The sequence below is a fragment of the Haemaphysalis longicornis genome, unplaced genomic scaffold (assembly GCF_048455015.1).
Source record: "Haemaphysalis longicornis isolate Haplotype H1 unplaced genomic scaffold, Haemaphysalis longicornis Haplotype H1 scaffold_2, whole genome shotgun sequence".
In the NCBI taxonomy this organism is placed as follows: Eukaryota; Metazoa; Arthropoda; class Arachnida; order Ixodida; family Ixodidae; genus Haemaphysalis; species Haemaphysalis longicornis.
In genome coordinates this window covers 270,526,066-270,548,243 of record NW_027526295.1, presented here as the reverse complement: position 1 = coordinate 270,548,243, position 22,178 = coordinate 270,526,066, and the positions used below count along the sequence as shown (strand labels likewise).

At 50.7% G+C, this 22,178-nt stretch overlaps 1 protein-coding gene across 8 annotated transcripts in view; it reads left to right on the top strand.

Annotated features, from left to right (window-relative positions):
• The window catches only part of LOC144170706 (secretin receptor-like), a 358,512-nt gene that overhangs the window by 319,315 nt on the left and 17,019 nt on the right, over positions 1-22,178 (top strand). For 7 of the 8 annotated variants that reach the window (XM_077700659.1, XM_077700660.1, XM_077700664.1 and 4 more), the window contains 3 exons: positions 9,593-9,734; positions 17,247-17,288; positions 19,509-19,665. In XM_077700659.1, the coding sequence (XP_077556785.1) occupies positions 9,593-9,734; positions 17,247-17,288; positions 19,509-19,665 (341 nt within the window). The remainder of the gene's footprint in view (positions 1-9,592; positions 9,735-17,246; positions 17,289-19,508; positions 19,666-22,178) is intronic. The other variant, XM_077700666.1, reaches the window with a different exon arrangement.

The window sequence follows — 22,178 nt, the reverse complement described above, 5'->3', positions numbered from 1 at the left end:
TCTGGCCGAGGAAGAAGATGGTGATGCGGCGCAGTGCGTGGTCACGCCGATGGATTTTGCGGCCACAGGCGTCCCCACAGAAGGGCGACCCAACGCCGAACCTTCTTCGGACGACGTGGAGGGCCAGTGGACGCAGAAGATCTCAAAGGCACACCGTCGCAAAGCGCGGAAGCTTGCTGCCACGCGACCGATACACCAGCCTGCTGTCGGCACCTGCCTATTTCGTCCCACTGACCGCTCTGCCTCCTTCCTTGCGCTATCGAGGGAGGCAGTCGCCCGTGAATTGGCCGCTGTCGCCGGTGTCTCCCAAGTGAGAATGAACACTCGCTTAAACGTTGTTGCCGCCGATGCCGAGACTGCGGAGTGCCTCTCTTCTCTGCTGGCAACGGAGGAAATATGCGGTATACCCGTACGAGCCTATCGACCCGTCGAACGCGGCACAAGTCGTGGCCTGATCTTCGGCGTGGACCCGCAACTCACGTCGGACGAGATAATGGCCAACGTTAAATCCGATGTGCCGATAAGTGAAACGTCCCGGCAGCGCAATGGTGCAGTGGTGATACACTTTGCGGGACCGGTCCCACCCGCCTTCGTCGCTGTCTACAAGCTGCTGCTCCCCGTTAGAGCCTGCCGTCCCAGACCTGTCCAGTGCGGCCGATGTGGGAGACTTGATCATGTGACGGCCGGCTGCAAGGGTACCGTGAGGTGTGCGCGTTGTGGGGGAGGACACAACTCACAACAGTGCACCGCAGGTGTTGCCCGCTGCTCCAACTGTAGTGGCCGCCACAGTGTGACGGACCCCCGTTGCCCACGCTGGCAGCACGAGCGCCGTGTGGCCACAGCCATGGCCCAGGCGCTAAAGCCAGTGCCCCGTGCTGAGGTCGAGGCGTCGGTTCTATCAGCGCAGCCCAGCTACGCCGAGATGGTCAGGCGGTGCAGCACCCAGCAGCAGACACGGCTTGGCCCACAGACTCCCCAGGGACGACTGCAGCCCCGGTCTCCAGCCCAGCGAAAGGCAGCCAGGCGCGCCACTGCCCAGCAGCCCGCCCCGCCCGCAGTCCCAGTCGTTGCGCTTGCAGCCCCCGGCCCAGAGCAGCTGATGCCCGTCCTCCTGGCCCTGACGCACAGCTTGGTGGGCCGACTGCCTGCCGATGACCCGGCAAGGATGGCGGCCACAGACGCCTTGGCCCTACTTAGCCCCCCCGCCCACCTACACCATGGCTAGCAGACCCAGTGGGAAAGGCCAGCGGCCACGCATCCTGCAGTGGAACTGCAACGGCCTAGGCCGTCGCAGCGCGGAGCTGACTGAGCACCTGTTGCGGGAGTCCTTCGACGTGCTGGCACTGCAGGAAGTGTACATCTATAGCGACACGCCGCGTCTGCCGGGCTACGTGTGCCATCTCAGCGCCACGAGCTGCCGCCTGAGGTCTTGCAGCAGCACACCGTGCCGCGACGCCAGCCACCCACCGGTAAAGTCGCGGGCAGCGGTCTATGTGCCCGCCACCCTCAACAGTGCTCCTGTTGACCTGGCCCCAGTTGCTGACGGCCCAATGGAGTGTGCCGCCGTGACAGTACGCATGGGGACAACGGACACTACCGTGGCCAGCGTCTACATCCGGCCGCAGAAACCATGGGACGCCGTGGCGCTGTGCCGGCTGCGCGCAAACCTGGGCTCGGACGCTGTACTGTGCGGCGACTTCAATGCACATCACCCTGCCTGGGGGAGTCATCGAGCCACCCGAAGGGGACGAGAGCTGTTAGACGCCATCACCACCTGTGGACTGCACGTGGCCAACACCGGCAGCCCTACTTTCGTCCGCCCATGTCGTCGCAGTGGCACGGTCCAGCAGTCATGCATCGACCTAACCCTGGTGACGCAGCGGTGCGCCTATTCCTGGGAGACCGCCGCCAGCACGTGGGGTTCTGACCACTACCCCATACTGGTCACCCCCGGGAACCACCGCAAGCGAGCCGACACAAGGGCTTACGCAGTCACTAGCTGGGTCGACTTCCGCAAGGAAATGACCAAATGCACCGAGGATCCTGAAGTCGACTTCCTCGCAGCAGTCGTGCGGAGCGCCGAAAAGGCAACGGTACGGGGAGAGGTACCTCTCTGCACGCCACTCCCGGACATGCAGCTGCTACGGCTTCGGGCCCGCCGCAACCAGCTACAGAGGAAGGCTTTGCGAAGCAAGCGCCCAGAGGATTGGACGGAGTACCGGCGGGCGGACGCCCAATGCCGCCGACGGGCACGGCAGCGTCGCAGGCAGGGCTGGGAGTCGCTGTGTTCGTCCATGGACTCTCGTAAGGACCCGGGCAGAGCCTGGCGTATCTTTAAGGCTCTGCTGGGGCCTACCACCACCAGCCGGCGTCCCCTGCATGCGGTCGCCATATCCCTGGGCATCACAGAAGGGGCCCTGGCGGAGCTGTTCGCCGACCAGTTTGCCAAGGCCGCTCAAACCCCGCCTCCAGTTCCTGGGGCCTCACCCGACGCGGAGCCAGCCGCCCCACACGACCAGAAAGTGGTGTCCCTCTGCTCCACGGACATCACGCTCCGTGAGCTGCAGGCCGCCCTGAATCGATGCTCCAAGCGGCGGAGCGCTCCTGGTATGGACGGGGTTACGTACCAGATGCTGCGGAACCTGGACGTGACTCAGAGCCGCTTCTGCGACTGTTCAATCGGGTCTGGCGGACTGGTGTCCTCCCTCCACCCTGGCTCGTGGGGCTCATCTCGCCAATTCTCAAGGTCGGCAAACCCCATACGGAGCCAGAGTCCTACCGTCCCGTGTCCCTGACGTCGGCTGCTGGGAAGGTCATGGAGAGTGCAGCCCTTGCCCGTCTCGAGTGGATTGCCGACCACAGCGGCGTCTTCCGGGAGCAGCAAAGCGGCTTCAGGCGGCACCGCTGCACGGCTGACTCCCTGGGGGACGTCATCTCCATGCTGGAACAGGCCCGCCATGACAAGGAGGTGGCCTTCCTGCTCCTGCTGGACATGCGGTCGGCATTCGACACGGTTGCCCACGGGGCCACCCTGGAGGCCCTGGACGGCATGGGCGTTGTGGGGCGCCTAGGAGGCTACATCCGGGCGTTCCTGCGTGACCGGACCCTGCGGGTGAAGGTAGGCCGGGCGACCAGCAGTCCTCGAGACGTCCGCTCCGGGGTGCCCCAGGGAAGCGTGCTGAGCCCGTTTCTTTTCAACTTGGTGCTGGCTCCTCTCCCCGACTGCATCCCTCCAGGCTTGCGACACCCAGTAGAGGTGGCGGTGTATGCTGACGACGTGGCACTCTGGACCCATGGCCCCACCAAAGACTGCCATATAGTCAAGGCGTGCCTCCAGGAGGCTCTGGGCGCAGTTGCGGTCTTCCTCGAGAGCCGTGGCCTGCAGCTCTCGGAGGCCAAAACGCAGGCCCTTATGCTGCACCCGGGAGGATGGAGGGCTCGACAGGCAACACCGCCCATCACACTCAACGGGCGACCTCTTCCCTGGCGGCTGACCGTGAAGTACCTGGGGCTGCTCATTGACTGCCGGCTCACATGGCTGCCCGCTGTCAAGGCCCTCCGGGCACGCAGCGCACAGGTGCTCCAAGGGGTGCGGCAGCTTCTGTCACGAGGCAATGGTTGCTCACACCAAGTGGCGCAGCGCGTGTTCCACGGCATGGCCTCCACAGCTGTGCTGTACGCGCTTCCACTCGCCTACCTGGGACCACGACGCTGGCAGGAGCTGGAGATCGACCAACGCCGCGCCATCCGCCTCTGCCTGGGCCTCCCCGCCACGTCGCCGGTTGCGGGAACTTACACCGAGGCGGGCACCTGGCCCATCGAGATGCGGGCCTTGCAGACGGGGCTGCGGCACATCCAGCGCCTGCTGGCCGTACGTGACGGGGCTCCGCTTCTGCAGAGGTTCCGTAGCCGGCCCAACTCGCACATGGGAGCGCTGCTCACTATCTTCGAGGAGGGCATCGAGGTTCCGAACCGACCCTGTCTGGAGCCGCCACAACCAGACACCGGGGAGGCCCTGCAGATCACCACGACCCTCCGCGGGGTCCGCAACAAGCGGACCACACCACCCCAGGCCATCCGCCAAGAGGCGGCCGTCCTGCTGCAGGACAAGCTGAGCAGCTACCTGCATCTCTTCACGGACGGCTCCGTCAAGCACAGCACGTGCGAGGGGGCGGCTGCGTGCGTGGTGCCTGAGCTGGGAGCCAGCCGGAGCTGCCGCCTGCCCTTCCCCACTTCCTCCACACGGGCGGAGCTGGCAGCGCTGCACCTGGCCGCCGACCTCCTCCTCGAAAGGGGGCCCCATAACCACCCCGGGGCGGTCATCCTCACGGACTCCAGGACTGCCCTGCTGCGGCTGCACGCGGCCGATCAACCCACCAACAGCAGCGGCTACCCGGAGCGCTCCCTTGCAATCAAGCTGCGCACTGTGGCCTCCCGAGGCTGCGACCTGCGGCTCCACTGGCTGCCGGGCCACAGTGGCATCCGGGGCAACGAAGACGCCGACGCCCGCGCCAGGGAGGCCCACCAGGAGGGCACCCCAGTCTCCGAAGACGTCACCGCGTTCGACGAGGCCCGCACTGCCCTGGCCCGCATGGTGCAGACGATGCACCCCGACCCTCGGGTCGTGAGCGGCCTGGCGCCCAGGCCGTTGCCCGCACGCATCAGCAGGGACGCCCGCTGCCTGCTTCTCCGCATGCGGCTGAACTGCTGCAATGTGGCGGAGCGTCTGCACCGACACGGCCGCAAGGACTCCCCTACATGTGCGGACTGTTCCGAACTGGAGACGCTCGAGCACCTACTCTGCTTCTGCCCCACCACGCAGGCCCGAGAGCAGAGCTCCACCGAGCGCTCCAGCGTCGAGGCCTTCCTAGCGCCGACATGGAGGACCTTCTGTTCCCGAAGGGACCTGCGGCAACCCAACGGGAAGTGTTCACTCATCTGCTTCACTTCCTGAAGACGACCGGCCTCACGCAGCGGCTGTAGCCCGGAGTGCAGTGATTGACTGGTGTGCCCGGACTGACAGCGTTCTAGGACTGACAGCTCTCTTTATACCTTTCTCTCTCTCTCTCTCTCTCTCTCTCTCTCTCTCTCTCTCTCTCTCTCTCTCTCTCTCTCTCTCTCTCTCTCTTTCTACTTTATCCTATCACTCCCCCTCTACTTCCCTTCCCCTGCACTGGGTTGTATGCAGGTGAGCTCCCTGCCGAGCTCAAAATATCCCCAGTGAATTTCCTTTCATTTTCCCGTCGCGAACCACAACCCCCCCCCCCCCTATTCTGCTTTGGGCTCGTTACCCGCCACCTGTTGTGACTTACTCATACTGTCCCGAACGTCCTTCTTGTTTTCAGTTTTCTGCTGAATTCATCACGAAGTGGGTCTTCTTTTCTGCTAGATCTGTTTCTGTCAGGCTCAAAAAGTGGTTATAGATTCCTGTAACCCACTTAGTTGCTGAGATTTTCGTAGATTACTACTCGTCTGTATTTCCAAGTTTTAGGCCAAGTTTTAGGCCAAGTTTTAGGCCAAGTTTTAGGCTAGTTTAATATTAGAAAATAAGTAATATTGAATCTCTCTGCTGTATTCCAGCTGAATTCCTATCACTTTTCTGCTTTTCTGTATGTTAGAAATGTATCCTAACAATGCCGAAGGCAAAACTCAGCTCTCTTCTTTTTTACATTTGTGAGTGCAGTCCTAGTTGCACAGAGAAATTCTTCCACACACAACGGCACCCGAAGACTCACCTTACAAAATTTTCGTTAATTTCACTATTACACACACATAATTTGTGTTCCCTTATGCTAGAAAATTTACTGAACCCAGTGTTATACTTCTTTTTTGAAGAAGCCGCGAACCATTTCTTAATTTAAAGTTTAATTGGACATTTTTTTCCAATTAAGCCTAGCTTTCGCTTCGAATTTTTTTCTCTTGTTTTCGAAATGAAAACTTTATTTTACGAACTGAAGATATCTGCCCCGTAGTCTAGAACTGTTCATGGACTATTTATGCTGTGTTTTACCTCCTTTATATGCTTATTAAATTCGTAACGTAGTTAAAAATACGAGCTCACCGATGGCCTCCCTCCCTGGCCGGCAATCCCAAGGTGCCCGTAGGATTTAGAGACAGCGCGCCGGTGCAATAGGGTCAGGCTCGGTTACGCTAGCGTAGCTTATTTAGTGGCTCTAGCTTGCGCTAGAGCCATTAATTAAGCTACGCTTTTCTAGTGGCTGTAGGTAACGCTAGGCCACTGTCATTCTTTCCAATCGGGAAGTGAAGCAGGCGTTATCCACCTTCCAGCCAGTTAAAATAGCCCAGTACAGAGCAGCACGGCATCGCTACCCTGTCTAGGGGCTTACAAACTCACTCTCACCGTGTCATACAGCCACGCTGCGCTCCGAAAATCATGACTTATCGAAGAGCGCCCGCGCGGCAACACAGATGCACCAAAATGTCAGCGCCCATGGGTCTTCCGGGTTTAACAGATGTCACGTGACGCGGTTCGACCAATAACCGCTGTCGGTGGCATACAACAATGCGAGAAAAGAGTGGCGATACTTTGAAACCTGATCTAGTGGTTCTAGTGGTGACTTAAGATAACGGCTGCCAATCGCACAAACAACATTCTGTGACGTCATAGGAGAATCGCCGGAAAGTGGCCGGTGAGTCTCCACTGCTTCATCTGTTTCCTTCTATATCTTTGTTATTTGTTTGAAGGTCACGATAAAGTTGGCATCATTTTTCTCGGCGCAAAGCAGTCTCTAGAATAAACTAAACGTATTTTGTCTTCAAGGCCCCTTTATAGGCGCTTCAGAGGTCGAGAAAAGCAGCACAAAGCATGTTCTATAGGCTCTTAAAAGAAACTAAAATATGCGTGGCTGTGCGATGCCTGAAGTGTTTGAGATTTGAAAGAGTGGTGGCATGTCGATGAGAGCTTTTTTCACTCAAGTTCTGAAAAAGAAAAAAAAGAAAACTAGCGCGTTCATAGAAACGTGGAGGTATCTAATTGTTATTCTGTCGCTGGCTTTCCTCTTTGGCTTCTTTCGTTGAGGATGCAGCCTGAATTTTCTTCTCTTTGCATAATTATCGCTTTTTGTACACACCTCCAGCGCGGGATCATTCCCGCAATGAAATTCTCCGCTTTTTGCACAAATCTAGTCTACTACATTTATTTATTTATTTATTTATTTATTTATTTACAATACTGCCACTCTCATTAGAGAGCATAGCAGGAGGGCGTACAAAATGTGCGTACAAGAAACATGTGAATCTGCGGCTTGCTTCATGAGAGAGAAGAAAAAAGAACATATGCACTTAAAGACAGAAATAATTACACAACTTTACGCATACACACGCCTATATTACAAGCTGTAGTAACAAGAAGAAAAATAAACCAAAGAAACAAGCCCATCAAAAATGTAAGAATAGTGCCACTACAAAGGTGCAGCAACAAAATACACAGGAAATTAACAGATTTGAAAGCAGGAAATGCTACACATGTGCTATTCGGTTCGCGCAACAATAAGTGTTATTTCTGCACTGAATAATCCAGCATTTCGACGAACTTAGATAACGAGTCTGTGCTTGTTATCACCGGGTCCAGTTTATTCCACTCGCGTATTGCCATGGGAAAAAAAGAGTACATAAACGTGTCGTTACTGCAGGAATATTCAGATATGGTGCGGTCGTGTTTGTGACGTGTAGGGCGGGTCTGAGAAAAAGATATGTATTTATGCGTATCAATTTTGTAACTTTTCTGAGTTAGCTGGAACAAGAATTTTAGGCGAGCGTGCCTCGCTCTAATTGACAAACTTTTTATTCCTGAAACAGCCAAGAGGTTAGTGGGAGAGTCAGTCCGTTTATATTTATTGTGGATGAACCTTATTGCCTTTCGTTGGACACTTTCAATCTTTTTAATGAGGGTAGTCGAGTGCGGAAACCATATTGTGTTTGCATATTCCAGAAGCGGTCTTACGAATGTTCTATAAGCTAACAGCTTGGTAGGAGTAGGGGACGTCTTTAGGCATCGTTTTAGGTAGAACAGTTTGCGCAACGCGGCGGCGGTAGTATTTGTGATGTGTGTATCTCATTTAAGATCGGAAGTAAGCGTAATTCCTAAATATTTGTGTTGCGAAACCTTATTTAAGGGTATGCCATTAATGAAGTATGTAAACATAGATGGCTGTTTTCTTGTTGAAACAGTCATGGTAACGGATTTTTTAATGTTTATGGTCATTTGCCAGTCAGAACACCATTTCGTTATTTTACTAAGTGACGTGTTAAGCATTAGGTGGTCCGTATAGCTATTAATTTCCCTGTAAATAATGCAGTCATCTGCAAATAACTTGATGTTGCACTCGATATTGGAAGTGATATCGTTAATAAAAATTAAGAACAAAAGTGGTACCAGGACTGACCCCTGTGGAACACCGGATGTTACAGGTACGGTCTGAGATGGTGTGTTTTCGAAAACAACAAACTGTGATCTGTTCGTGAGGAACTCTTTTACCCACGCCGATATTGCGCCTTTGCCAATCACACTTTCCAATTTCCCAATTAATTTAGTATGGCCTACACAATCAAACGCCTTGGAAAAATCCAGTAGAATGATGTCCGTTTGCGCGTGGTTGTTAATGGATAGTGCGAGGTCGTGAACTACTTCTGCTAGCTGTGTAATAGTTGATAGACCGCTGCGGAAGCCCCACATCGTCCCCCACATCGTCCCCCACATCTCGTCCCCCACATTGCTGAGTCCCTTTAAGTACTTGCGAAGCACCCACCAAAGTGACCAGGCATTCCAGCCCATTACTTTGTGAGAACTTCATTATTCTTATCTGTTTTTTTTTCACATGAGGCTGCTTGAATGAGGTTGTGGCAACACGAGGAAATAAAAACGCCGAGCCACAGAACACATATATTAGGAACACGTCAGCAGCTGACGGGCCAGCGGCAGCTACGCCTGGCCGAACGCTCAGGGTTCCCGGGAGCACTGACTGCTCGCGCCACGAGGCTCGCGCAGTAAGCCCCAGAGTGGTGCATCGTAGTCTTCGCTGCGTTGATGCTGCTACAGGCTCAAAGAAGGAAAATTCAAAATATTGACAAATTTACAACTTTCATGCTAACTGCGAGGTTCCCGTGCCTACTTTCGCAACCTGCTGTTGTGACACCTGCTTTCATTGTTTTTTTTTCTTTACGTTAATGAGGAACGGAGATCAAGCCAGGTTAATTTTGATTTAGCGAACTGTACCTGGGTTGAAATAAAATCTCGCCTAATTCTATGTCAGCCTTATGGTTATGGTCAATATCGGTATGTCATGACCGTCAGAGGCATATACATTTGCACTTTTTAAAGATAGCAATGCGAAAACAGCCTAGGTGGTAGGCCCTTCGGTGAGTATCTAGGCGCTTCAGTTGAGGTTAGCCTCAAAGTTTAGCGCAGCAGGCAGTGTGCGTCATTGAGAGAAGCTTAAACTTATGACTCTAGACAGTTTAACAAGGAAATTCCACCTCTCCCCCTCCCTTACTCTCTCTCTCTCTCTTTCTGTCTGTCTCGCTCTGTCCACCCACCTCACTTTCATTTCGTTTGCCTGCTCCGCTCACTCAGGAAATGGTTCAAGTCCACGCTTGTGCTGGTCCCCTTGTTCGGCGCCCACTACGCCTTCCTGCTGGGCATGTCACTGGCAGCGGCGGGAGACATGCTGGAGCTTGTCTGGCTCTACATCGACCAACTTTTCTCATCCTTCCAGGTATGCCAGTCAACGTTCCGTCAAAAGTACGTCCGTAATGTCTAGGCATTTTTAAAGACGATAGTCTTTTTTGGGTCACTTAAATTGGATAATTTTGGTATGTATGTCGGTTTACATGTATGTTTGTTTGTTTTTTTGTTTGTATGTATGTATGTATGTATGTATGTATGTATGTATGTATGTCCAAACCATTAAATCTGGAATAATAATTATACTTGTGGACTTTGATCAGCAAAAAGAAAACATTAACATATTTGAGACAAAACATTGCACAGCTGGCATTCGCAGTGTTCTTTTAATTTAAAATAAATGTGTGCTTGGTATTTGCGATAGCAAATAAAATACGCGTTGAAAACAATATTTTGACCCAACAAAACCAAAAGAGCTCCCGTGAGCCTGGCCCTCGTGGCAGTGTTTCTAGTTCAACAATAAAAAAAGGTGCCCGAAGATGGCGCGAGCACTGGAACGCGGGAAAATTGGATTGGGAGGCTCGAAAATTGGAAAATTGGGAGGCTGGAAAGCGAGGGTAAGAGCGTGACAGGTTGGAGGAATTTACGTAGCAGAGGCGGCGTAAGACTACCGTCTTTCGGCGACATTTGCAGCAAAGTGGGCAGATACACGCCCAATGTTTTCCCTGGTTGAGCATGGGTTGTCATGTTAAAAAAAGGTCTTAGTGGAATCGTTCTTTATAGGGAAATGGTAAAGGCAAGCGTCGGCTGTAGCCGGTCCTGTGACATTGAGCCTCAGCCTTAAGGCGGAACGCACAGTTACGGCGGCTGCCTTGAGATTGCACGCCCCCCCCCCCCCTCCCCCCCGCCCCTAGTGCACACGGCAGCGCGTACTTGCAGCGCGCGCGCGTCCTTATTACGCGCCCACGTGGTTGGGCCTTAAGCTTACATTTCCTTCACGCTTGCGGCACTCCACCGGTGTGGCGGTAACACATGTAAGCGGCTTCAGAAAGGATAATCGCTTGCCGCCAGGGATCTGTTTCGAAAGAGTCGCCTTTGCGCACGAGATAACTGATCCGACGAAAGTCCCACCGCAGTCTTTTCCTCATTCAGGCGAAAAGCAGGATCATCGGTGTACTCGTGACGTCACGCGCAGTTTAAAATAGGATGTGGTAAAGGACAGGTATTATATAATACGCTTTCGAATCAGTAAATGGGTCCGCAAAAGCTTCGGGTTCTGATCAAATAAACTATCCCATTCTTGCCTTAACTTTTTTTTCCTTGGACTGAGAACGGTGCAAAGAAAAACGCTTAACAAGTATATGCTGCTTGGGACAAGAACCCAACGAAACCATCGAAAGCCTCAAGCTGATATCATGCAGACTAAAAGATGTGAAAATTTTAACATGAATTGAAAGGCATCAGATCTTTCTATAAATGTAAAGCACTTAGCTTCATGCTTCACCGAATGTGGGATTCTGTTGTTGCAAAAATGCCGTTTCAGTTACAATTTTTGTTTGCCTGAGCATTTTGTTGGACTTCTCAGTTTTTATGCATAGCGGCAGAGGGTTTACTCTATCCCAGCACATACCAAGTACTGGGACCACTCATAAGGACTCTCTCGCATAAAGGATCGATTTCCAGGCACCCTCTTTTATAGGGAGGTGCAGTTCAGTGCCTTGATGCACGCTTTACGGCAAGGTGTGACAGCTAGAAAGTAGAAAGTAGAAAGTGTGACAGTTAAGCACTAGAAAGCTCAATCGAAGTACAGGAAACCGTCCCGATGAGAAATAGGTGTTCGCGTAAAGAACTAATTCATACTCTCGACCAAAAGGATCCGCTCGCTTCTGGCTTTGTTCGTTTGGTGGTGGACTTGCAAGTTTCGAAAGCTTCGAGTTCCCCCATCGTTGTTGTTTCGACAAAGGATAGTTTATTTTATCCTAATGAATGCTCTCTATATTTTCTTCTTTTTCTCCTTCCCTGGCCCTAGAGCTTGCAAAATTATGCCACCAAATATTGCAAATAGAGCCCTGTGAAGCGTAAACACTATGTCTGTTTACGCCGGCAAATACGTTTGAAATGCCACGAAAGACGGAAGGAAGCTCGCGCTCTCGTGTGCGTCATTTCTACCTGCAGTGTAACCTCTCGCCTCTACCGTGCCACAACTCTTATTTCGGCTTGCATAAGTGAAAACAGCTGTAAAGCTCTCGGCACGGGAAATAAAGGTATGAACTGCTTCCCTTACCAGCAAACCTTTAATGTGAAGCATATCCTGGCAAACACCCGCGTTTTTCTTTTAACGTTGCTTTTAAAGGGGTTTTTAAATTGCGAATGACGATATATCTGGCGCAAAAAGCATTCACGCTTAAAGCAATGAACGCGAAGCGTATACAACGAGACCTTTCTAAAGTGCTAAATTTGGTGGCATGGTTAATACACGTCAACATTGTTCAGGAGACGCTTTAAAAAGAAGGACGATAAAAAGGGCATGAGGATATCGAGTGGGGTAGACCCCGCTTGTTATCTTCCTGTACTTCTTATCTTCTTAGCGATACCATTTCTGATCATCGGTTCCTGATAGGGCTCTTCCAGTGATTCAAGTTTCCCCAGATAACCGTCTACCGTTTACACCTAAAAGCAAAAGCTGCCGAATCTCATGGCTTGAAACTTTTTCTCGCCTTCCTGCACATCTTTCTTCATCGTAACAACAAAGAGCTTCGGCATCAAAACGTCGCCTAACAGAAGCCATTTCCAACCATTTTTTTGGTTAATGTTAAAGATCCATTAGATCCGCTAAAGATCTTGTAAAGGCCCAAACGTCTTTTTCGGGCTCCAAGAAAACAAACTTCTGGCGTAAGCTCCTTGGGCCTTTTTTGGCCACGAAACAACAGTTCACGTTCTTAGGGGGCACTAAGTTTCGTTCCTCGGAAAGATCAGGCGAAAGCAACTGCATTACGCGACGGAGTATATAACGCATGGCACGTAGATCGGGCGTCAGGAAAGCTTGGTCGTGCGTGTCGAATGAGACGAGCACACCTAACAAGGCGCCACCGACTGGTTGCAAGAAAGGTTGCCCTGTGCGCGAAGTCACCGCCTGAGGCACGCTCCATCCGTCTGATTTATCCTCACGCCCAGACGCTCCTTCGTGCCGCTGTTTCACGAGAGAGCGCTAACTCCTTGGCAAACTTTCCTTCCTCGGCCGGCCATGGTCGGTGGGTCGCATTTCCATTTTGCGCCGACGAAAAAAGGCGGCACTCCGGCATCGGTTCGGGCGGGGAAGGCTATTTCCGTAATTGGTTTGGCGTACGGCCTTAGGGCCCCGTCTCGCACCCGTTGCAGCCGACAAAAAGGCGCGCTTGCCCCAACGAACACCAGCGACCACTAGAGCAGCAGCGGCAACCCGTCTGTTCCCGTAATGTTCTGTATTCTGCTTAGGTGGCCTTTATCGTGACTTTTCTAGCCATTAGTTATCTAGCACCGCCCCGAGTTCGCTTCGTTTGGCTTCACCGCGTTGCACTCGTTCCTTCTCGTAGTTGCTTCGTTCTAAGAGCTTGTCGCGTTCAATTACGCGGCCAGTTGGGGGCGCCCTAATTGGACCGCGAGTGTGTGCGCTGTATTCCCAACAACATGGCACTGTCCCGTATCTCTGAAAGCAGCGAAGAGTCTGTACCTGTTCGACAAGTAAGTACCATAGCAAGAAAGGGCATTCGCTGCAGATGGACAAGGAAGGCGGTTCGGAATAGTTCGCTCTTACGCTCGCAAGAACCAGCTGCTTCGGAGTGCCCTACACTAACCTGACATTGAGCGTGTCACGTGCGTCCAGGCAATGGCGCGAGAGGAGTCATTCGTCGCAGGACTCCTGTCGCGCCATAGCCCGGACGCACGTGACATGCTCGTGACAGGGGTCGAGAACCAATGTGCCACCATTCATTTGACTGGGAAGGTAGCTCGGGTGGCGCTTCCTAGGTCCAGGGCTGGACGGCGACGTGCGCATCTGAAACACATGCACACGCGCACACGCACACACGCACAGACACACACACACACGCGCACACACACACACACACACACACACACACACACACACACACACACACACACACACACACACACACACACACTTCATTGATTGATTTATTTATTTATTTATTTATTTATTTATTTATTTATTTATTTATTTATTTATTTATTTATTTATTGATTGTAGAGTTTAACGCGCCAACGCAACGCAGGCGATGAGGCGCGCCGTAGTGGAGGGCTTGGATTAATTTTGACTGCCTGGGGATCTTTAACGTGCGCCGAAATTACGTACACGCGGGCGTTTTTGGTTTTCGCCTCCATCAGAAAAGCGGCCGCCGTGGCCGGGAATCGAATCCGCGACCTCGTGCTCAGCAGCTCAATGACGCACACACACGGAGACGCAGACGCACACACACACAGACGAACACACACGCACGTACACACATGCAGACGCTCACGCTCACGCGCACGCACACCCACACACCAACCCACCTACACACACACACGCACACAGCACACACAGACGAACACACACACACGTGTACACATGCAGACGCTCACGCGCACGCGCACGCACGCGCACGCACACCCACCCACCAACCCACCTACACACACACACAAAGAAAACACATGCACACGCGCACGCACACACACATACACACAGACACACGCACACACGCACGCACGCACACACACACGCACACAGAGACGCACAAACACACACACGCACACACAGAGACACACAAACACACGCACACACACACACACACACACACACACACACACACACACACACACACACACACACACACACACGCACACATACACACACACACGCTTATTGCGCGGAAGCTATACTCGAGCTATGAGACGCGACGTGTAGAGGGCTACGGATAATTTTTAACACGCGTGGATCTTTACCGTGCGCCCGAACAGCTACATACGGGCGTTTTCGCCATTTGCCATCACCTGAAAAGAGGCCAAAGTGGCCGAGATCAAACCCGCATCCTTGGGCTGCCCAATAATAGCTCTGCAAAGCCCCGGCCCTTGCTGCCACCCGAATATAAATATCGACTTCCCATGTTTTGACGTACGACTGTTCCCTTGAACTGTTCTGGTGCAGTTTCAGTCTTCTACAGTATTTTTAAGCTTCAACTAAAACACCACTTTGATATTTCTTGCAGAATTTGCTCAATCTGTATTAGCACTGAAAAATAAAGGGAAGAATTTTGAAGTTGCATCACACCGACAATGAATCCACAGGACAGAGGACTTCTTTAGCGGGAATACTACGGGGAATAATTGTTATCATGGTTAATACTCTTGGTGACACGAACAAGCCTTTCGATATTCGCGTTCCGTATTTCGGACCGCGAGATAATTTCTTCAATCAAATTCTATTGCGTGAAGAGCCACGTTACACCCTTAAGAGGCAGGTCCTACATACGGGGACAAAAAATAGGTGGGGGGGGGGGGGTAGAGAATGGCCGAGAATTTCTTGAAGTCCCAGGTGCAGACCCTTTCCCAGGAAAGATTACAGCGTCACTGTTACTGGCATGCGAATAAGTATTTGTATTTTCCACTCGGTTTCTTAAGCTTTACGAAATGCCACTATCCATGTTAGGCTGCGTTTTTTTCCCTTCCCCTAAACGCCGGTCAGTTAAGGGTTTGCTATTTTGATTGTCTGGGTTGGCTACTCCCAGAGGCGCGATATCTCGCTGAGGTCACGTCTTTATGAATTTTCTATTTTTTTACGCATCAAAAGAAAATAAGTACCACTTGGAACAGGTTTTGCGAAGATTGGATAGAAACAAGCGCGGACCTAAATTTCGCCCAAGGGATAACTGCGAGAGCTTTTGCTAAGAATAACCCCTCCGGCCAAAACCAGAACGGCGAAATGAACTAGCAACTAGAATACCACTTCGAGACCCCAATTGTCACATATCGCAAATAGTTTATGGCGCTTTAAATAGCGAGCTTTTAAACAGATGGTCCCCCGCAAGATGTTAATGGGTTTTATGGCTATTCTTTATCGCTGGAGCGGCGTTTTCTTTATACGAGAAAGAGGAAACGCGTGCTCTATGAAATATTTCCATATTCACGGAGCAAAGTGGCACGCCCGGGTGAAACAGGCGTTTGTAAGTTTTTGCGCAATAAAGTTCTCCGTGCTTCGTAATTGTCACCATTTGATTTCTTGAGCGCGCCTTAGCAATACACGCGAAAGCAGATTCATAAAGGTCCTCTGGGAACTCCCACGCGTACAAATAGCTTAGCCCCTCGGAGGCTTTAGAGAAAATGTGGCGGCGAGGCTGCCCGGTTTGGCCGGGGAAGCTCCACCGACGTTGGTCCGAATAACTATCAAAATTTTCTCTGATGTATGATGTTTTGATGTTTTCTCTGCATTTTTGAAGTTTAGTTCATATTTCTTTTTTTCTTGGGGGATGAGGGTAGAGGGGGAGACAATAAGTTAAAATAGGACTTTGTTTTTTCTTTATTTATTAGCCTTTAGCCTTTTGTGATTAACCTTTATATGTACTATCAACTCGCCTCCGTAAAGCCTCAGTTTTGGAGCACACGTGTCGAAGTTCAAAAGGGCCGCGTGACGAGGTCATTTCAGGACCCGCGCAGGGCTGTTCAAGGCCAATGCAGGGTCACGGCTCGAGAAGTGACTTGTATGAGGGAGGAGTGTGACACTGGGTTCTTCGCTGTCCCGAAGGGCGTTTTAACATGACGGTACCTGTGTGAAGTGCGTTCACGTTCCCGTAGGCGACTTCTTCACGGAGTGAGCGTGAATGTCCTGGATTTTCAATGCGTAGCATTCTTTGCCGAGTACCCGCACAGCCAAGACCTTGTAACGCCCTGCATTTACACAAAAATACAGATTGCGCGGATTTTCCACCTGGCATTGTTATAATAGCATAAATGGCGATAATTGATCTGACAGAATTTTTTTAAAGTCATAAATTACAAAAATACAAAGAATACAGCAAACGACAATAACCCTATAATGCCGTGCATTCCCACAATACTACAGATTTTGCGGAGGTTCTACCTGTAATAGTTATAATAGCGTAAATGAGATCATTGGTCGAAAGAAATATAAAAATTACATGAAATACCAAACCGTATAACGCATGGCATTTCCACAATAATGCATATGTAGCGAAAGTTCTACCTGTAATCATTATTACACCGTAAATGGAGGCAATTGGCCGAACTGGGTTTAGAAAAATAAAAAAATTTCTCTGTAAAGAACTCACACTCAATACAAGCGGCGTAAAAGGCTGCGCATTAGTAGACAATTCTTTGAATTTTAGCAGAATTTTTTTTTTTGTGTGGTCATTCCTTCAACAAATTACTGTGAACTACTGCGTCTCACCACCTTTCGTATCTTCTTACTTGCCTGTGCAGCCTAACATGCCTCTAGCAAGTGCACCCAGCGTTGTTTTGCATTGCATGCGTGTTCCCGCTTTCAAAACGGGCTTCTTTATCCTGTCTACTTAGAGTTTATGTTTGATTCTTACACCTCCTCTGATTTTTGCAGGGATTTGTGGTGGCGCTGCTGTACTGCTTCTTGAACGGCGAGGTGAGTTTCGTGGACCGTATGGGGGAATACATCTACTGGGGCACTATATATGTCGCTCGTAAGCAGTTCCAAGTGCCCTACCTCAATCCCGTGGTGCGACACTTTTGTTTGTTTGCACCGGGGAGATGGTTTGGTGGAAGGTACTCTGCTGATATAAACGAGCCGGCGGGTGCGATTCCCGGCCTGAAAAATAATTACCGCTCGAGAAATCGAACCTGTTTTTCCAACCTGTGGAATCAAACCTGTTTTTTTTTTTTTTGTCTGACGGATAGAGTTCACCACTCAGCAAATCATGCAACCACACAGGCTGGATGCCTTATAGCTCAAGCGCAGCTTCTGCGGTTTAAGTCCCTGCTTGACCTATTATAAAACCGAGTGGCTTTGATTAAACCTACAAAATAACAAACCAAGCGGGTCTTGACATACCCTATTTCCTCTTTTTCGTAATTGTCTATTTTCTTGATTGATTGTAGGGTCTAACGCGCCGACGCTGCACAGGCGACGAGGCGTGCCGTAGTGGAGGGCTCTGGATTAATTCTGACCACCAGTGGTTCTTTCTTTAACGCACGCCGAAATATCGAACACATTGACGTTTTTTTGTTTTTCGCCACTGTCAGAAAAGCGTTCGCCACGGCCGGGAATCGAACCCGCGTCCTTGTGCCCAGCAGCGCAACGACATAGCCACTGAGCCACCATGACCTGTAATTGCTAACCTTCTTAAGTAGGCCTCAGTAGGTGACGGAGGGAGTGGTATGGTGCCGTGCAAAGAAGCCGTGAAAGTCGGGTCGGACGGGTCAATGCCGTATTAGGCTCCTTCTGTGTCAGTGCAGACTGGCATCGGCAGATATCGATTTCGTCTGGAAGCTTCGTGTTCAGGATGCGATGAAGCGCCTTTGGTGGGAAATGGACCTTGTACCTGGAATGCCGGGTCGCTAACGTGGGTTTGTCAGAAGCTACCTTTCCACGGGAGGTTCCGGCGCCTAATTTAGCTGCGGTGGCAGAAAGGCGAGCGCATACCACGCAACAACCGACGTCCAAAGGCTTGTCAGAGAATCGGCGTTGTTCGTGTGGGAAGACAGGCTCAGAGAAGTTCGGAGCATAGCTCTGCTCAGTACTCTTAGTTCTTTCCTGGGAACGGGTCAGAAGATAGAGGAGACGGCATCGGACCACCTTAAAGGCAATCCAAACAGCTTGTCGGGCCCCTTAATGCTTGTCTGAAGTGATGGAGGATATGAAGCATGGTCTTTCAGGTGATTTGTAGTTGCTTCGTCTATCACTTGGTGCTTTTATTACTGGCTAGAGAGACACAACCCAGAAGGCTAATAAACTTGACGCACTGAGGCGTTATGGAGGTGTCATTTTGATAGTGGGGTGCATATTAGGAGGTGTGTGATGTCATCCGTGCATCTATAGGAACTCTGTTTTCTTAAAAACCAGGTCTCACTTCAATGCCAGAAGGTTCAACGTGAGTTTGCTGGTCGCCGCTTGCAACTCAGTTGTCTTCAGATGATGTGTAGTCTGCAGCTTTGGTCCATACACTAAAATCATTCGCATACATGGCGAAACTTGTAGCAGAATCCTGTTCGAGTCGTCGTGCAGTGCGGGCCAGAACCGCATTCAAAAGCGCGGGCCCAAGGATAGAGCCTTTGGGTACGCCCGTGTACAAGTAGGAGGTCCTGGGGCTCCATCCAAACGCACCCTTTCAGAAACAAGGATTTTTCGACTGTTGTGGCATACCCGGCCATCCGGTGGGTTTTAAACCAGCGCACACTAGGACAGCACATGCTTGGCAGCTTGATGGAAGATTGTACTGCTATATACAATTATGATCCCAAAAGGTAATTACGCTGCCTCGAAGGAAGTGCGGGTGCAGCTTGAAAAGCCACGATGCCTAGTCCGCACTCGGCTGCACATGGAGGTTGTCATTTAGTTAATATATCGCATCTGTACTGCTATGTCTGTTTCGAATACACATTTAGAATGGGAATACAGCAATTTCTGTCTCTTAACGTATTTGTTCAGGTCTTAGGTATGCCAGTTCCTTTCCCACTGGTATTCCCTGACATCACTAGAGATAGACTCTCCGCCATTTACGCAAGTGTGATATAAGTGTTGAAACTACTCTCAATTTTGCCTAGAATACGGGATTTTTCTTTCTCACTCGATTGCCGTGTTTGGGTGCTATTCCTAACGCGTTCTGTGGGACCATCTCTCGTACAGGTGCAGACGGAGCTTCGCAAGCTGATTCAGAGATGGCGCTGCGATCGGCGAGGGCCCGGCCGAGGCGACAAGCAGCTCCAGCACCGCCACTCGCTCTTCACACAATCAGTGACGTTCCTCAGCAGAGGTCGGAGTTCCATCCAATCTTTGCACTCCGGTGAGCCAAGGCGCGGAGCTGGCGCGGCCGCTGCTCGATGCCGAGTGCATGGCACGGCACGCACTTCTGGCACAGACAAATCTGTCATCAAAGGAACGTCTGCACTGCTGCTTGCAATAACCCTAATACCTGCCACACCTGCCTGCTCGCCCGTATAGTTATCCACCCAATCCCCCCAGAACTGGGCTTATGCGCCAGGCCACAGAGAAAAGAAAATAAGAATAAAGAACTCGCTTCCGGCGCCAAATTGGCCACCTCACGGACGACGCTATCAAAGGGCCTCAATGACATTTTTGTTTTTTCACTTTGCATCTACGTTCATAACGTATGTGTAGGGACATACATAGGAATATCCCAGTCCGTAATACAAACGGGTCACTAGCGATTACTCCCCTTTATTTTCCTGAACCGCCATTTCGTAAACGTGTTTTAGTCGCTCTATAGCAGCTAAAACGCTCTTAGAACATGGGTACTTAGTGGTGCGTCTAGTCCTTAATTTGGGTGGTCACAAAATCCTTCTTTGTATCCCTGCTGTATGCACATCAGATAGTTACTCGATCAAACTTTTTCTTTCTTTCTGATGGTCGTCAAGATTCGGGCATTATGCGTGTGCTCATGCGACGTGCTTGAAGCAATACCTCCGCAAGTGGCCAGCTTTATTTCGGTTGCAGGAATAAAAACATTCCATAAAACTGGAACGAAAGCAAACAACCGGCTAGGAGGGCATGTGGTGTGGCGGGCAAATTACATATACTGCCCTTCAGGGCTGACGCTAACTGTCGCTTTCGCAGTGCTTCCAGGCGCGAAGGAAAGGAAAAAGCGTTCATCAGCATCACTGCAGAGGCCCTTTGATGGCGATACGCTATCTAGTCCCATTATGTTCCTTTTTTTATAGAAGGAGAATTAACGGCCACCCAAAACTATTCCCTTCAGCGTAACTGGTTGCCATCACAGCAACAGATGAGAAATTCTATCAATAGACCTCTGCACCTCCGCATAAGTCCAGTTAAGCTCCCGGAGTGCCTTTGGTCCTTTACATAACCCATTTTAGACCCCACCTTCCCGCATTGTGTAGATTTCTTGTTCTGTGATGTTTCCAGAGAGGCCCAAGTAAAAGCCCGCTGGAAGAGTGTACTTGCTTGTCTGCATAGATGGCGTGCGCGGAAAGACTTTTCTGTTGCCTGAGTAATTCGTAGCCATAGTGGTTGTGCACAGACGCACTTAAAATGGCTAGGAGAGTCACCGAAGTGAATTTAATCAAGCACTATTCGTATCACGGGCGCTGCAGCTATCGGTTAAGCAGTGAAGCTGACGGTTATGTTGGGAAGAAGAAATATTTACTTTTAATCCCCCCCCCCCTCCCCCCGTCGAAAAGACGAAGAAGCAAGTATTCTCTTCTACTGAAATCTAGAACGTGTGTCGAAATGCAGCTTCTGACATTTTTTCTAGAAAGCAAATATTATTTTAACGGGTAATCGCTGTAAGCCTGAAAATAGAATACCTCGGGAGGGAAAGTGAAGCAAATTCGACGTATTGTGATTTATGTTGGTATTGTACAGTGCAACAAACGTAATTCATTTACTCGAAATCTAGAACCTTAGCCTGATGGGAAGGATTGAAAAAGAGAAAACGCCAGACATTCTTCACAGCCGCGTTACAAGCATCTGCGATATAGCGTCATACAACTCCGAAATGGGATTGGATACTGTGTCCTCGTCGCCTTAATTTGCGTCTCTTTCATATTCCTATTGACGTAGTGTTTGTTCTGGTATTAATTATGCGTGCTGTACCCTAGTAAAAGTTAAGAACGACTGTAGCTCACGTAGTTCATCAACCCACCGAAGCGACGGACCAAGATGTCAACGAGCGCGCGCGTTTTGAAGGGAGGCTGCGCTTACCGCGTGACGTCATATGCTTTTTCTCATGTAATTCTTTTGTCGCTGCTACAGTTTTTCATAAGCAGATTAAGTCCGAGAAACCGCGGAAGTGTCTCGAGTCGCGTCCAAAATGCTTGCACTCTGCGCAGCGCCGAAGGACAGCCGGTTTCAGGCATGAGGCGCAGGGGCAACTTCCATTGTTATGTTCTACCCAAATGTGGCAGCTTGTTAAATGCCACTTTGTGCACCCGACAGTTCCAGGTAACGCCATCGAATGGTTCTAGGAATGCAACAGACTTGAACACCTTCTTTTCATAAAGTTAGGCATGCGGATGGTTCAAGTGCATGGTGGACAGAGTCCACACACTGCGGAACTTTGCCTAAGTTAAAAGTTAGAGGGCGTTGTCAACTCTCTTCTGTACCTGTTTAAGAAGGCGACTTTAGAAAGCAAGAAACAAAAAACAAAGACGAAACGTTCTGTCCAGTAACACAAATTTGGAACCGAAGACATCGGTGCATCCACTCTCAACCGTACGCAAGGTGATCCCAAGGTTATGATAACGCGCTTTTAACGTATCCGTCATGTTCCCTTCCGCTCTCGCACACAACGAATAATTAGTTTGGCGAAGGAAAAAG